This window comes from Dipodomys merriami, unplaced genomic scaffold, assembly GCF_024711535.1.
Source record: "Dipodomys merriami isolate MVZ:Mamm:240054 unplaced genomic scaffold, mDipMer1.0.p SCAF_45, whole genome shotgun sequence".
Classification (NCBI taxonomy): Eukaryota; Metazoa; Chordata; class Mammalia; order Rodentia; family Heteromyidae; genus Dipodomys; species Dipodomys merriami.
The window spans coordinates 2,238,500-2,253,893 of NW_027206013.1; the positions used below are offsets into that span (position 1 = coordinate 2,238,500).

General features: G+C 44.2%; 1 protein-coding gene across 7 annotated transcripts in view; it reads right to left on the reverse strand.

The window, feature by feature from the left end:
- Med15 (mediator complex subunit 15) overlaps positions 1–15,394 on the reverse strand; it is a 65,071-nt gene that overhangs the window by 18,645 nt on the left and 31,032 nt on the right. For 6 of the 7 annotated variants that reach the window (XM_069994311.1, XM_069994309.1, XM_069994308.1 and 3 more), the window contains exons 3-5: positions 5,972–6,023; positions 3,634–3,663; positions 1,706–1,918 (exon numbers count right to left, since the gene is read on the reverse strand). In XM_069994311.1, the coding sequence (XP_069850412.1) occupies positions 1,706–1,918; positions 3,634–3,663; positions 5,972–6,023 (295 nt within the window). Of the gene's footprint in view, positions 1–1,705; positions 1,919–3,633; positions 3,664–5,971; positions 6,024–6,305; positions 6,349–15,394 lie in introns of those variants that run through there. The other variant, XM_069994310.1, reaches the window with a different exon arrangement.

Consider the following 15,394-nt stretch of genomic DNA (forward strand, 5'->3'; position numbering starts at 1 on the left):
TGTCAGTCCTGAGGCTTGAACTCAGGGTCTGGGCACTATCCCTGACCTTTTGTGCTCAAGGCTAGTGTTCTATCACTTGAGTCACAGCTCCACTTCTGGCTTTTGTTGGTAGTTAATTGGAGGTAAGAATCTCATGGACTTTCCTGCTTGGGCTGGCTTCAAACTGTAACCCTCAGCCTCCTGAGTAGCATTACATGTCTGAGCCACCAGCACCCAGGTAAGCCTGCTCTCTGAGACTCTCTGGCAAAGTCTGTCACAAAGTCTGGACACTGGATAAAGGCCTGAATTGACCTTAATTGTGTGTTGGTGTTTACAGAAGGCATTAGGGAGAAACACTCCCTGGGTACCACTATCCCTTTCAGGAAGATCGAAAGGCAAGGAGTCAGTGTAGAGAGGGTCTCTAACAGAGAGCAACAGGATGTAGTTGAGAACCACTTCAACTTTCAGCTAGTGCCACCCAGTAGACCAGGTCTCATAGAAGTTAAAAACAGGATGTGGGCTAGGGTCAGCTGGGGAGAGTATGGGCAGGATACTAGAGCTTCATCATTCAACTTGTGACTAAGTGCTTTAGGACAGTTTTAGGAGAATTGCTCATGTGAGCATTTGTGTATGCGTGCATGTGAATACTAGGATTTGTACTCAAGGCCTGGGCACTGGCCCTTAGCTTTTTCACTCGAAGTTGACACTTGAGCTGCAGCTCCACTTCTGGTTTTTTGGTAGTTAACTAGAGATAAGAATTTCATGGCTGGTTTTGAATTTCCACCCTTGGATCTCAGCCTTCTGAGTAGCTAGGATTATAGGGATGAGCCACCAGCAACTGGCATCATGTGGGCACCCTAAACCAATACATTTCAAAATCATTTCTTACTATAAAATTGAAACTGATGCCAGGAGCAAGTGGCTCACGCATCATGTGGGCACCCTAAACCAATACATTTCAAAATCATTTCTTACTATAAAATTGAAACTGATGCCAGGAGCAAGTGGCTCACGCCTGTAATCCTAGCTACTCAGGATGCTGAGATCTAAGGATCATGGTTCAAAACTAGTCCAGGCAGAAAAGTCCATGAAACTCTTATCTCCAATAAAACCACCAGAAAACCAGAAGTGGTACTGTGGCTCAAGTGGTAGATTCCTAGCCTTGAGCTGAAGAGCTGAGGGACAGTGCCCAGGCCCAGAGTTCAAGCCCCATGACTGACAAAAAAAAAAGAAAAAGAAACTGATGATAAAAAGAAAGCCAGCCTACTTCTAGCCAAGGCACAGTATGCAGGGATAATGAGGATAAAGAAGACAAAACACCTTCTTCCTTTAAGGAAGGAGAGCCTGATGAAGGCATGGCTGTGAGCCACAGCCAGCACTGACTCAAGGGCAGGAGCAATGTCAAAAGAGACATCCTTCAGGACAAGGCTGTGGGGATATGGGGACCCTTCGTGGTACTGATTGATGGCTGAGTCCCTTGAAACGCAATGTTTCTATCTCAGTAACAAAATACAAACCCTCCTCAGCCTCATAACAAGCCTTCCCTCCCCCACCCTTACCTTGCAGGATAAGCTCAGTATCATTCAACCCTCCTGGTAGCTCAAAGAGGACTTAAAAGTTTTTTTCTCTCTATAACCATCACACATAATACATGGGGCTTCTCCATTTTTCTCAATACCACTGTAAACAAAAAAGTAGCACATTCTTCAGGAAGAACGGTACTCACTCTGTGGAGTTGCTGTAGACACAACAGCCATGCTGTGAGGAGCCATTCCCGAGGTCCCTGGTGGTGGCTGCCCTGAGAGAGGCATTGGCTGTCCCATGGGCCCAAGGCCACCCATTCCACTCAATGACTGTCCTGGGCCTCGAGGAGGCATGCCTATCCCAGCAGCTCCTGCAGCTGGTCCACCAGTCAGGCTCTGCAGTGCATTCATGGGATCTATGGAAACAAGGGCACAGTGTCATAGGACAACACCTTGAACTGGGCAGGCTCACATGTATGAGGCTGATGGGGCATAGACCTCCTCCAACCCACAGGCTTCATCTACTCAAAAATCCCAAGTGGCAAAAGTCAGAATCCTGGAGCCTCCCAAATACTGGAACTAGGACTCTGGGCATGTCAGTCATTGCTGTCAAAACATGAACCTCCTGAGAGTTGAGACTATACCCTATTCCCCTGACTAAGCCTGTAACAAAGTCCTAATACTGAGTGACAATTCCTCTGATGTGTGCACAAATAACTTAAAAGTTGGACAGAGGCTTTTAATGCAATTAGCAGCCATGCTCATCCTGGCTATCCAGCTTTCCTACTGGGTAATCACACAGGCAAGAGCAGGGAAGCAGGAGGGGCCAGACACTCTTCACAAGTAGGCTGATATAACTAGGCACTACCTCTTCTGCCAAGTCTTTGCAGGACACAGCCCCAATATGGCTCTATACTAAGAGGAGCATACCAGACAGGCTACCGGGGCGGGGGTGGGGGGGTGGGGGGTGTGTGTGAAGGCGGGGGTTATGACAGGGCTCCACAGAGCACTGAGGAGGAAAAGTTGTGTGCACAAGCCTCAGAGCAAATACTCAGCTCAGTGAGCAATGCCACAACCAAGGACAAGGAACATGATACCATCATCACAATTCATAGCAGTTACCTATAGGTAAGTGTGACTTAGCTGGGTTGCCTCACCACATAATTAGGTAGTACTCAGTGATCCTATCCTTCACAAAGCCCGGCAATCTCTAGACCTCATGTACTTGGTCTTGTCCAGCCTTGGTTAGCACTGGCCTATACAGACACGAGCATCAGCATTTTCAGCCATACAACCTATGACACCATTTATTTGTTTGTTTACTTATTTATGCATTGTTGGCGCTTGAACTCATGGCCTTTTGCATACTAGGCAAGCAGGCATTCTAACATTGAGCCTTATCTGACAGTCTACAGAATTGCCAGCAAGCCTGTATCTGCAGCTCAGTAAGCAGAAACAGGAGATCAATTGACATATCTCCCTTTATATGATAAAATCTTGAAATTATGTGGGCAGCAGAGGCTTATACCTGTAAACCTAGCTACTCAAGAGACTGAAATCTGAAGACTGTGGTTCAAAACCAGCCCATGGCACTCGTATCTCCAATAAACCACCAAAAATCTAGAAGTAGAGCTATGGCTCAAGTGGTAAAGTGCTAGCCTTGAGCATACAAGCACAGGGACAGTGCCCAAGCCCTAAGTTCATGCCCTTAGGACTGGCACTAAAAACAAAGACTAAAACAAACCAACAAGAATCTTGAAATTAAAGTAGAAAGATTTCTGAACTCACAAATTTTCTAACTTGAGGAAGTGAATTCAAAGCTATTCTGTATGACATGCTACTATATATTATTACACTAAATGTATCATGATAGTTCTCTTCCAGAGAGCTCACAACTTTTAGGTAATGAATTAATAACTCTGTGAGTTTGTATAATCTTTTGCTGGAGAACATGGGATGGAGAAGCATTGACTGACTTTAATTTGCATATGACAGGGCAGAGCAAAGGCTGGAAGAGGCTGGTCATTTTTTTGAATCCTTTGACTATTCCCCTCTAATAACAAGTTTGCTCAGACACATGAAGCATTCCTGCCGCTCTAAAATACTTTATTTCAAAAGGAAAAACTCTTACCACTGACAGAAGCTTGCGATTTCTTGTTATCTATAGAAAAACACACACAAAAAAATCAAGTTAGCAGTCTTATTTACCTTTTTTTTTTTTTTGCCAGTCCCGGGGCTTACACTCAGGGCTTGGGCACTGTCCCTGAGCTTCTTTTGCTCAAGGCTAGCACTCTACCACTTGAGCCACAGCACCACTTCTGGATTTTTCTGTTTATGTGATACTTAAGAATGGAACCTAGGGCTTCATGCATGGTAGGCAAGGACTCTCTACCATTAAGCCACACTCCCAGTTGCTTTTTTTGGCCAGTGCTGGGGCTACAACTTTGGGCCTGGGTACTATCCTTGAGCTTTGTGCTCAAGGCTAGTGCTCTAGCACTTGAGCCACAGCACCACTCTTGACTTTTTCTGTTTATGTGGTACTAAAGAATGGAACCCAGGGCTTTATGAATGCAAGGCAAACACTCTCACTAAGCCACATTCCCAGTCCTACTTAAAAAAATTTTCTTTTCTACTTTGTTGTTGTTGGTCATGGGACTTAAACTCTGGGCTTGGATGTTGTCTCTCAGCTCCTTTTTGCTCAAGGCTAACACTCTACCACTTGAGTCATAGTACCAGTTTTTTCTGTGATTAATTGGAGATAAGAGCCTCATAAACTTTCCTGCCCAGGCTGGTTTTGAACCCCAATCTTCAAATCTCAGTCTCCTGAGTAGCTGGGATTACAGGTGTAAGCCACTAAAGGCCAGCTAAGCAGTCTTACTTAAACACATATTTCCCTGGATCAGTTTTGTAGGCATCCAAACAGAGGTCATTTGCTAAAATTAAACTGATCCTGCCTAGAAATGAGACAGGAAATGACCTAACAGCTGATGACCCAGAGTCCTCAGTCCCTTCATGTAAATCCATGAAACTATGGGCTGTGTGAGTTAGCAGGCCACAGTCCTAAAGAGGATGGCATGAAGGTCCATACCAGGATATTGGTTGTATGTTCTCTAGGTTCTGGCTCCTTCTCCTACATTTCTCAGGTCTTTCTGAACACCCCCAAAGAAAGACCATCTGAATTCTACGGTGCTGTCACCAACCCCACTGAGGTTTTCAAATGTCCCCATTTGCCTCAATGACTATTAAAGCTGTAGCTGCTTCTACAACCCACACTGAAATTGTTGTTAAACCACAGGGGAATGCTTGGTGTCAAGAAGAGCCTGTCTCCAATGCTTATACAACTACGGTGGCTAGGAAGGCTGCTGGCTAAAACCCAGAATGGCTACCAGCCCAGATTCCCTTCATAAGCTGTATCCATCTGGGAGCACTGGTTTTGAAAACTCATTTCTAAAGAGTCAGGGCTGCTGCCTTGCCAGGCCAACAGCACCAAAGCAGAATCTTCTGAATCAAAGAGACCACCATAGTACATGAAGGGCCCTTCAGCAAGGCAAAGAGCAAGAAGTGAAGATGACCCCTGGGGCTGGGAAGGTGGCTCAGTGGTAGAGTGCTTGCCTTGCATGTATGAGGCCCTGGGTTTGATTCCTCAGCACCACATAAGCAAAAAGAAAAAAGCCGGAAGTGGCGCTGTGGCTCAAGTGGTAGAGTGCTAGCCTTGAGCTGAAGAGCTGAGGGACAGTGCCCAGGCCCAGAGTTCAGGCCCCACGACCGGACCCAAAAAAAAGAAGATGACCCCTAAAGCTTACAACTTCACAGAAATGTATATTTAGATCAGGTCTTTGTGGATCAATAAAACCATCTAGGTAAGAAAGTATGTGTTCTAGGGTAAACTGTGTAAGAACTGTTTAGAGAAAACAGCAAAATTCCTATACAAAGGAAAATGAAGTGGACAAGTGAAAATAGGAGTCTACTTTAGACCATTTGGAGACCAGTATTTCCAATGTGTTAGCATCTGCATTTTTGAGGCTTTTTTTGGGGGTGGGGGGTGGGGAGTAATCTAGAATCAAATGTTGCACAGTAGGGCTCTTCCCAGAAACAGGCAAACAGATACAGATGTTCCAATTCATACAGCTTACTCAGAAAGCCTTGCCTAGAAAATCTCATTACAGGGCTGGGAATGTGGCTCAGTGGCAGAGCACTTGCCTTGCATGCATGAGGCCCTGGGTTCGATTCCTCAGCACCACATAAGCAAAAAGAAAAAAAGCCGGAAGTGGCGCTGTGGTTCAAGTGGTAGAGCGCTAGCCTTGAGCTGAAGAGCTGAGGGACAGCACCCAGGCCCAGAGTTCAGGCCCCACGACCGGACCCCCCCCAAAAAAAAGAAAAAAAAAAAAAAAAGAAAATCTCATCACATAGCAACAGAGCTGGCCTCTCACAGAGTTCTTGACAACCCAGAAATATGAAATCTTACTTACGAATGTCCCGAAAATGGATAATGAGCCGGGCCACCAGGGAAAGGTATTCGTCCTAAAAATAAAAAAACAGGAAGCAATTTAATGCCAAAAATAAGCAGCATAACCATGTGACTCTTTTTTCCCACCCCCTCACCCTGCCCTGCCACCCAGCTGAGGTTCTTTCTTTCCCCCCTACTGGCCTCTGGGGCTGACTGAGATTGCTCAGCTCAGCTCAGCCTCCTCTGGAATCCATCTCCCAGAGAGCTGTCAGTGATCCTTTGGAGGTCAATAAAAGACACAAAGAAATAAAGAAGCAATAGGGGTACTGAGGGCCTTCAAAAGGCAGCTACTCCACCTAATAGGAAGGACACTCAGTCGAAAAGGAGGTAGACAGGCATCTCAAGTCCCCACTCAGCAGCTGGCCTGAGAGCACAGAGCCTCTGAGAAGCAGATGCAGGCAGCTGTTGCCTTTCCACTATTGGTATGGAAGTGCTTTCACTTTCATGCTCAGCCTGTTGCTGCCTTCCTCCTGCTGACGTAATATGTGCAGCCAACCTGCATGGAGTGCCCCTAGCTGTGCCTGCTGAGAATTGTGCTCTTTTGCTGACCATATAAGCAAAGGGAGCAATGCACCACTTGAAGGTGGCAGGAGAAAGCCACCACGTCACATTATTTTGAAAATGCCCAACAGGGCCTGCCTCTGACTATCCTTTATGCACCCCAAAACAGCACTATTTGATTTTCCACAGAAATTACTACCATGTCTTGTGGTCAGTGAAGGGATGTCTGGGTAAAATCTTATTTCTGTGAAGCATCTTTCCCTTCATGGAAATGCCCATCCTTCTGGCAGGGCAGCAAAGGACAAAGCCCTGTGCTTTCTGCCCTGTCTGAACACCTGACTGTCTTGTTAAGTCTTCAAGGCACTGAGGACTCACAAAATAGCTAACATATAATGGAAGGGGAGAGGTACAAAAATGAAGATAACTGAAATAAGTATGAAAAATTTTAGGACATGGTCTACATCTCTGCCATCCCTCATCCATTTACCTTCCACCCCACATGCTGTTTTTCTAGCTAAAATTAGCACAGTGTAACATGAACGGAGGAAGGCCCAAGGGAGAGCTGCTAGATCTGCCACCAAGGTGGTAGGGACAGAGAATGCTTTGCGTTGGAGCACAGAGCAATAAGGAGGTTCTGTCAGCACTGGAAGTGGCGCTGTGGCTCAAGTGGTAGAGTACTAGCCTTGAGCAGGAGAGCTGAGGGACAGCGCCCAGGCCCAGAGTTCAGGCCCCACAACTGGACCCCCCCCCCCAAAAAAAACCTTTAAGTGTCCAGGCTGCACCTAAGGCTGGATATTATAATACTATAAATGCTAACCTAGGTGCTGGGAAGGTGGCTCAGTGGTAGAGTGCTTGTCTTGCATGCATGAGGCCCTCGGTTCGATTCCTCAGCACCACATAAGCAGAAAAAGCCGGAAGTGGGACTGAGGCTCAAGTGGTAGAGCGCTAGTCAACAGCTGAAGAACTGAGGGACAGCGCCCAGACCCAGAGTTCAGGCCCCACGACCGACAAAAAAAAAAAGCTAACCTATAGCAAAAGAGCAGGCAAAGTAACAGTTGTCAGGTACAGCTGTAAAAACTTTATATGACCAAATACAACTATTATATTCAGTGCACATATATGAAAATGGAACCAGGTAATTTGAGTATATGGGAGAGATGATGGAAAGCAAAGGAAGATGAGACATTGATCAAGATGCACTGTATTTATAAAATGATATGTTGATTGGAAACTCCTTTGTAAATTACTTAAAAGATTTAAAAAGACTTCATATATATTAATGCCTTTTTAGTTTTATTTTTTTGCCAGTTGTAGGGTTTGAACTCTGGGCCTGGATGCTCCCCCTCAGTGTCTTTTGCTCAAGGCAAGCTTTCTACCACTTGAACCACAATGCCATTTATGGTTTTTTTTTTTTTTTTTTGGTCGGTCATGGAGCCTGTACTCTGGGCCTGGTCCCTCAGCTCTTCAGCTCAAGGCTAGCACTCTACTGCTTGAGCCATAGTGCCACTTCCGGCTTTTTCTGCTTATGTGGTGCTGAGGAATCCAACCCAGGGCCTCATGCATGCAAGGCAAGCACTCTACCACTGAGCCACCTTCCCAGCCACTTATGGTTTTTTTTGAGTAGTTTATTGGAGGTACGAGTCTTACAGACTTTCCTGCCTAGGCTGGCTTCAAACTGAGATCCTTAGACCTCAGCCTCCTGAGTAGAGGAATAATCCACCGGCACTAGGTTGTATTAATACCTTTAATTCTCCCAACCACCCAATGAAGCAAGCAGTGACATGTTTGAATTACCAACAAAATGTTAAAACTGATTTATTTAGAGGCTTGAGATATGGCTTGGTGGCTTAGCATGTGCTCACTATATGCTTGGGGCCCTGGGTTCAATTCCTAGGACCTTCTACTACACTCATAGAAAAGGCTTTAAAAAGCCAGGTACCAATGGCTGTCTCACTCCTATAATCCTAGCTACTCAGGAAGCTGAGATCTGAGGATCACAGTTCAAAGCCAGCCCAGGAAGTTAAGTCTGTGAGACTCTTATCTCCAATTAACCACCAGAAAACTGGAAGTGGTGCTGTGGCTCAAAATGGTAGAGCATTAGTCTTGAGCAAAATAGCTCCAGGATAGCACCAAGGCCCTAAGTTCAAGGGCCATGATAGACCAAAGAAAGAGAGAGAGAGAGAGAGAGAGAGAGAGAGAGAGAGAGAGAGAGAGAGAGAGAGAGAGAGAGAGAGAGAGAGAGAGAGAGCTTTATAAATTTTTTTCAACTCCTGCTTGATATTCTTTTTTTTTTTTTTAGTTCAAATTCAGGGCCATCTACTTGCTAGGCTGGTACCATACTAGTTGAGCTATTCCTCTAGCCCTACTTTTTGCTGGCTATTTTGGAGACAGACTTGTCTGTCTGGGCTAGTGTTTTTTTTTGTTTTGTTTTGTTGTTGTTATTTTTTTTGTCAGTCGTGGGGCTTGAACTCTGGGCCTTGGCGCTATCCCTCAGCTCTTTAGCTCAAGGCGAGCACTCTACCATTTGACCTACAGCGCCACTTCTGGTTTTCTGGTGGTTTATTGGAGATAAGAGTCTCGCGGTCTTTCCTGCCCAGGCTGGCTTTGAACCTCGATCCTCAGATCTCAGCCTTGAGTAGCTAGGATTACAGACGTGAGCCACCAGCACCCGGCTTGGACTAGTTTTGAACTACAATTCTCTGGATCTCACCCTCCAGAATGACTAGGGTTACAGGTGTGAGAAACTGGTGCCTGTAACTTGCACAATAACATGCCATGGAGTGAGCTGCAGAAGGAAAAAGCAGGAGGGAAACATGGAACCTTTCATATAGGACCTGAGAAATCTAAAACACAATTATTTAGATCTGCCAAAAGAAATATTGCAAGGACAAACCACAATCATAGGTAAACAGCAAGTATTAAAACTGAGTTATATTGGGATCTTTTCCAAATCTACTGTGTTACTAGTTTTCACTTTGAAATCATGCAAAGCTTTCATCACTAAGACACCAATTAGAATCCAAAGAAAAACATGTAATTCCTAAAACCTCAAAATAAATTGAGACAAATGAGTCTGATATAAAGTTGGTGGTAGAAGTATTTTTGAGAAGCCTCTTTGCTTTTTTTTTTTTTTTTGTCGGTCATGGGGCTTGATCTCTGGGCCTGAACGTTATCCCTCAGCTCTTCAGATCAAGGCAAGCACTCTACTACCACTTGAGCCACAGTGCCACTTCTGGTTTTCTGGTGATTAATTGGAGATAAGAGTCACACAGTCTTTCCTGCCCAGGCTGGCTTTAAACTGCAATCCTCAGATCTCAGCCTCCTGAGTAGCTAGGATTACAGGCGTAAACCACCTGTGCCTTGGCTGACTTTTGCTTTTTAAAAGGGGGAGCAAAAAACCAAACTGCATGTTCTCAGTATAAAGGGGGTATTTTAAGAACAAGCAGAGATGTGAAGAGATCTTAAGCTTTTAGTCTATACCTTGTCATTAAGAGCTAATTTTAACCTACTTATCCTGAAACTATTTAAGAGTAAAGCAAACAATGACATAAGAAGCCAAGATGTTCATAGTAACAAAAACAAGACAAGTTGGCTGGGAATGTGGCTTAATGGTAGAGTGCTTGCCTTGCATGCATGAAGCCCTGGGTTTGATTCCTCAAAAGAAAAAGCTGGAAGTGGTACTGTGGCTCAAGTGGTAAGGCATTAGCCTTAAGCAAAACAAGCTCAGGGACAGTGCCAAGGCCCTGAGTTCAAGCCCCAGGACTGGCAAAAAAAAAAGACAAGTAACAACACCACCAAAAATGAAGAAGTAAAAACTCTATGGTTAATTTTAATTGTAAACATTAGAGAGAAATTATGGGGCTTTCTTGTTGCTATTATAAAAATGTGTTGTAGCCAAAATGTGTTACTCCTGTAATCCTAGCTACTCAGGAGGCTGAGATCTAAGAATCACGGTTCAAAGCCAGCCTGTGCAGGAAAGTCCATGAGACTCTTATCTCCAATTAATCATCAGAAAACCAGAAGTGGCACTGTGGATCAAGTGGTAGAGCACTCGCTGAGCTGGAGAGCTGAGGGACAGCGCCCAGGCCCAGAGTCAAGCCTTACAACAACAACAACAACAACAAAAAAGACTGTTGGGCTGTTACTTCAACAGGCCATGGGATGCATGAGGAAGACAATAGACCCTCATCTGGATACTACCATCACAATCAACTTTTAGAACATTTTTATCACTGCACTTCAACCTATTATGAGAACCTAAGGGAAGAACAGATGCTCATTTGGATTCTGATTCAAATAAGCCAGCCACTAGAAGAAATGTGAAGGAAGTCCAATGTATAAACAAACTCTGTACTACACAGGCATCAGCAATGTGAAAACTGGGATCTTCCCTGGACACTTATAAGAAGGGATATGGACATGGGAAGGCCTATCAAACCACAGCAAGTTGTAGTTCCAGGCTAGATATTTTATATCTTTCTGAAAGTTTTTCTAATATATATATGTGTGTGTGTGTGTGCATATGTGTGTGTGTGTGTGTGTGTGTGTATTAGTGTTCTGTTATTTGCTGATGGAAGATGCTTGTAGACTTTATTATTATTATTATTATTATTATTATTATTTTATCGGTCGTGGGGCCTGAACTCTGGGCCTGGGTACTGTCCCTCAGCTCTTGACCTCAAAGCTAGCGCTCTACCACTTGAGCCATAGCACCACTTCCGGCTTTTTTCTGCTTATGTGGTGCTGAGGAATCGAACCCAGGGCCTCAGGCATGCAAGGCAAGCACTCTACCACTGAGCCACCTTCCCAGCCCTATTATTATTATTATTTCTTACCAATGCTGGGGCTTGAACTCAGGGGCTGGGCACTGTCTCTGAGCTGCTTTGCTCAAGGCTAGCTCTCTATCACTTCAGCCACAGCACCACTTCTGGCTTTTTCTGTGTATATGGTACTGAGGAGTCGAACCCAGGACTTCATGCATGCTAGGCAAGCACTCTACCACTAATGCATGCTAGGCAAGCACTCTACCACTAAGCCACCTTCCCAGCACTCCTAATATATTTTCAAATATAGCAACCAAGTGTAATCTTGTACAGCTGTAATCCCAGCCAGTATCTTCAGGCCCCAGATCACAGAAGGGCAAGCTGCTAGAAATCCCTAGGCTTTCCTCATATAAGGAAGCTCTGACAGTGTCCTCTGCCTCTCCACACCCAAAGAAATCATGTTGCTTCACCCTGCTGTGGAGGATCCACAGACCTGTTCTTCCATCATTTTCACTGATTCTTTTTGAAAAATGTAATAGGTTTACTGAGAGACAATTCACTTTCCATAAAAGCCACTCATTTAAAGTATACGATTTGATGTAGCTGAGCGGTAGAGTGCCCACATTTGTGAGGTCCTAAGTTTAATCCCAGCATTGCAAAACAAAATGGGCAGTGAGGAAGATAAGGTGAAGTATACCATTCAATTGTTTTGGTATATTCAGAGTTATACTGCACTACTAGTCAATTTTAGAACATTTTTAACACTCCAAAAGGAAACTCAGTCTCCTACAACATCCTCGGCCTTAAACAACCAACTAATCAACTTTTCGTTTATAAATAAAAGACCCCAATATATTAGGTCCAATTCCCTGGAATCTTCACGTGTTACCTGTTACTTACTCTTTGCAGTTGTTTAAATTTAGGATTTTGAGACAGGGGATTAGCCTAGGTTGTACAGGTAGGCCTTAATCAAAAGTTTCCTCATAAACAGGGAAATTTCATCCTTTGATGAAGTCATAGGCTTCAGAGACTGGAGAAACACAGCCATATGCCAAGGAATACCAGTAGTTACAACAAGCTGGAGAATCCTGCTTCCAAGGGAGAGCAGCCTTGCTGACATGGTGATTTTGACCCAGTGCTATAGTATTAATTTTAGACTTTGTGCCTTGAAAATGAGGAGACCAAGATTCTGTTCTTTCTAGGAACCAAACTGTAGTAATTTCTACTACAAGTAACTCTTCCTTGTATTAGGAAACAAAGGAAGATTGTTATCAGAAACGGGTAAAAACTTGAAGGTGGCTTTGGGACTGGATAATGAGAAGATATTGGAAGAATTCTGAGAAAAGGTCCAGATTGCCTTAAACAAGCTGTTGGTAGAAATAGGGATATTAGTCTCTGCCTCAAGTGAAAAACCTATCAAGTGATTGCATCCATATGCAGGAATGTTATTTGATCATATAAAGGGAATGAGGAATTGTTTTATTGTTTTGAAAGATGAGAGAGGGGCTGGGAAGGTGGTTCAGTGGTAGAGTGCTTGCCTTGCATGCATGAGGCCCTGGGTTAGATTCCTCAGCACCACATTAGCAGAAAAAGCTGCAAGTGGTGCTATGGCTCAAGTGGTAGAGTGCTAGCCTTGAGGTGAAGAGCTGAGGGACAGCACCTAGGCCCACAGTTCAGGCCCCACAACTGACAAAAAAAAAAAAAAAAAAGATAAGAGAAAATTTAGTTTTTTTGTTTGTTTGTTTGTTTTGGTCAGTCATGGGGCTTGAACCCTGGGTCTGGGCACTGACCCTGAGCTCTTCAGCTCAAAACTAGCACTCTACCATTTGGGCCACAGCACCATTTCTGGTTTTCTGGTGGTTAATTAGAGATAAAAGTCTCTTGAACTTCCCTGTCTGGACTGGCTTTGAACCACGATCCTCCGATATCAGCCTCCTGAGTAGCTAGGATTACAGGCATGAGCCACCAGCACCTAGCTAACTTATCTTTAAGAACACATATACCATCAAAAAGAATGTTGATATAGCTGGAGATGGAGATGTAGCTCAAAGGCAGAGCATTTATTTAACATACACAGGCCCTGAGTTCAATTCCCAGCACTTCAAACAAATAACCAAACAAACCTCCCTCCACTCCTACCACCAAAGATACTGGTAGAAATATTAATAACGTTAATTCTCAGAAAAGTACAGAGGAAACGGGAACATGCTATTGGACACAGTAGCAAAGATCATCTTGCCAGACACTGTCAAAGTTCAACTGTATTATTCCCTACAGTTTACAGAAGGTAAAATAATATGTAAAGAATTTGCTTATTTGGCTGAGTAGGTTTCCAATCAAAGGGTTGAAGGTCAGCTTCTTATTTCATGTAGTAAAATGTAAAAGGAACAAGACAACAGAAAGAAAAACTGTTAGGCCAAACAGAAACTGCACTTAATTTTAGAAATTCTAAGTTACTCATATTGGAAAAGGCAAGCATGCAAAAGCAGATAAAATGCTTAAAAATAAAGATTCATAGAAAATGTGTTATGAGCCAGGATCAGCAGCTCATGCCTAAAATCCTAGCTACTCAGGAAGCTCAGATTGGGAAGATAATAGCTTGAAACCAACCCTAGGCAAAAAAGTTTGTAAGATGTCCTTAACTAATAGTTAGGAACAGTGGTGAGCAACTGTCATTCAAGCAATGCAGAAAGCTGAGACTGGGAGGGTCAAAGTTCCAGGGCAGCCTGGGCAAAAAACTTCCAAGATTCCATCTCAACAAAAGAAGCTGGGCATTATGGAATACACCCATCATTCCAGCTATGGTGGGAGCATAGAACAGGAAGATCACAGTCTAGACATGGGTCCAGGCAGAAAGTGAGACTCTAATCTCAAAATAACCAGGCTAGAAAAGTGGCTCAACATAGGTGCCTTCCTAATAAGTATGAAACCCTGAGTTTAGACCCCAGTACCACTAAAAAAGAAAGAGAGCTGGGTGCTGGTTTCTCACACCTGTAATCCTAGCTACTCAAGAGACTGAGATCTCAGGATTGTAGTTCCAAGCCAGCCCAGGCAGGAAAGGTCGTCTCTTATCTCCAAGTAACCACAAGACAAAATCTGAAGTGGAAGTGAACTGTGGCTCAAAGTGGTAGAGTACTAGCCTTGAGCACAAAAGCTCAGGGACAAGACTCAGATAGTTCAAACCCCTGACAGATGAAGAAGAAAGAAGAGGAAGAAAAAGGAGGAGGAGGAGGAAGAAAAAGGAGGAGGAGGAAGAGGAGGAGGAGGAGGAGGAGGAGGAGGAGGAGGAGGAGGAGGAGGAGGAGGAGGAGGAGGAGGAGGAGGAGGAAGAAGAAGGAAGAAGTAGGAAGAAGAAGGAAGAAGAAGGAAGAAGGGGGAGGAGGAAGAGGAAGGAAGAAGGAGAAGAGGAAGGAGGAAGGAGGAGGAGGTGGAGGAGAAGAAGAGGAGGAGGAGGAAGACGAAGACGAAGACAAAGAAGAAGAAGAAGAAGAAGAAGAAGAAGAAGAAGAAGAAGAAGAAGAAGAAGAAGAAGAAGAAGAAGAAGAAGAAGAAGAAGAAGAAGAAGAAGAAGAAGCAGCAGCAGCAGCAGCAGCAGCGAAAGAGGAAGAAAAAGAGGAAGAAGAAGAGGAAGAAGTAGTAGTAGTAGTGGTGTATTCTGGAGAGGCTAAGAATATGACTGGGCAAATCTTGCCAGTGCCAGAGAGCAGACCCAAAATTCATGAATTCCCTCATTTGTTCTTTATGCCAAGGGATAAAATTATCTCAGTTCTATGGAGAAAGCTCATCCAATAGTATGCATATCACATATGCATGAGATCCGTGAGGTTTTTGAAAATGAACTAGCAGAAACACTTCCAGCTCAGACTAAAAGGTTCAGACAGAAAAAAAAAATTCAAGTGTTAGATTCCCAACATACTACAGGTAGGAAACAGGCTGATAAAATTACTCAACTGGCCGATGAAGAGAACACCATGTGCTATTCAGGCAGGAAAAGAAGTTTATTTACTGAATTGCTGCCCTTGCCATGCATGGTGGAGAGGCATGGCCAAGAAGGGAATACCCACTTCCAGGCCAGGACTTATCTTGGCCAAAGGACAGGAAGAGGTCTGGCCAGGTGGGAG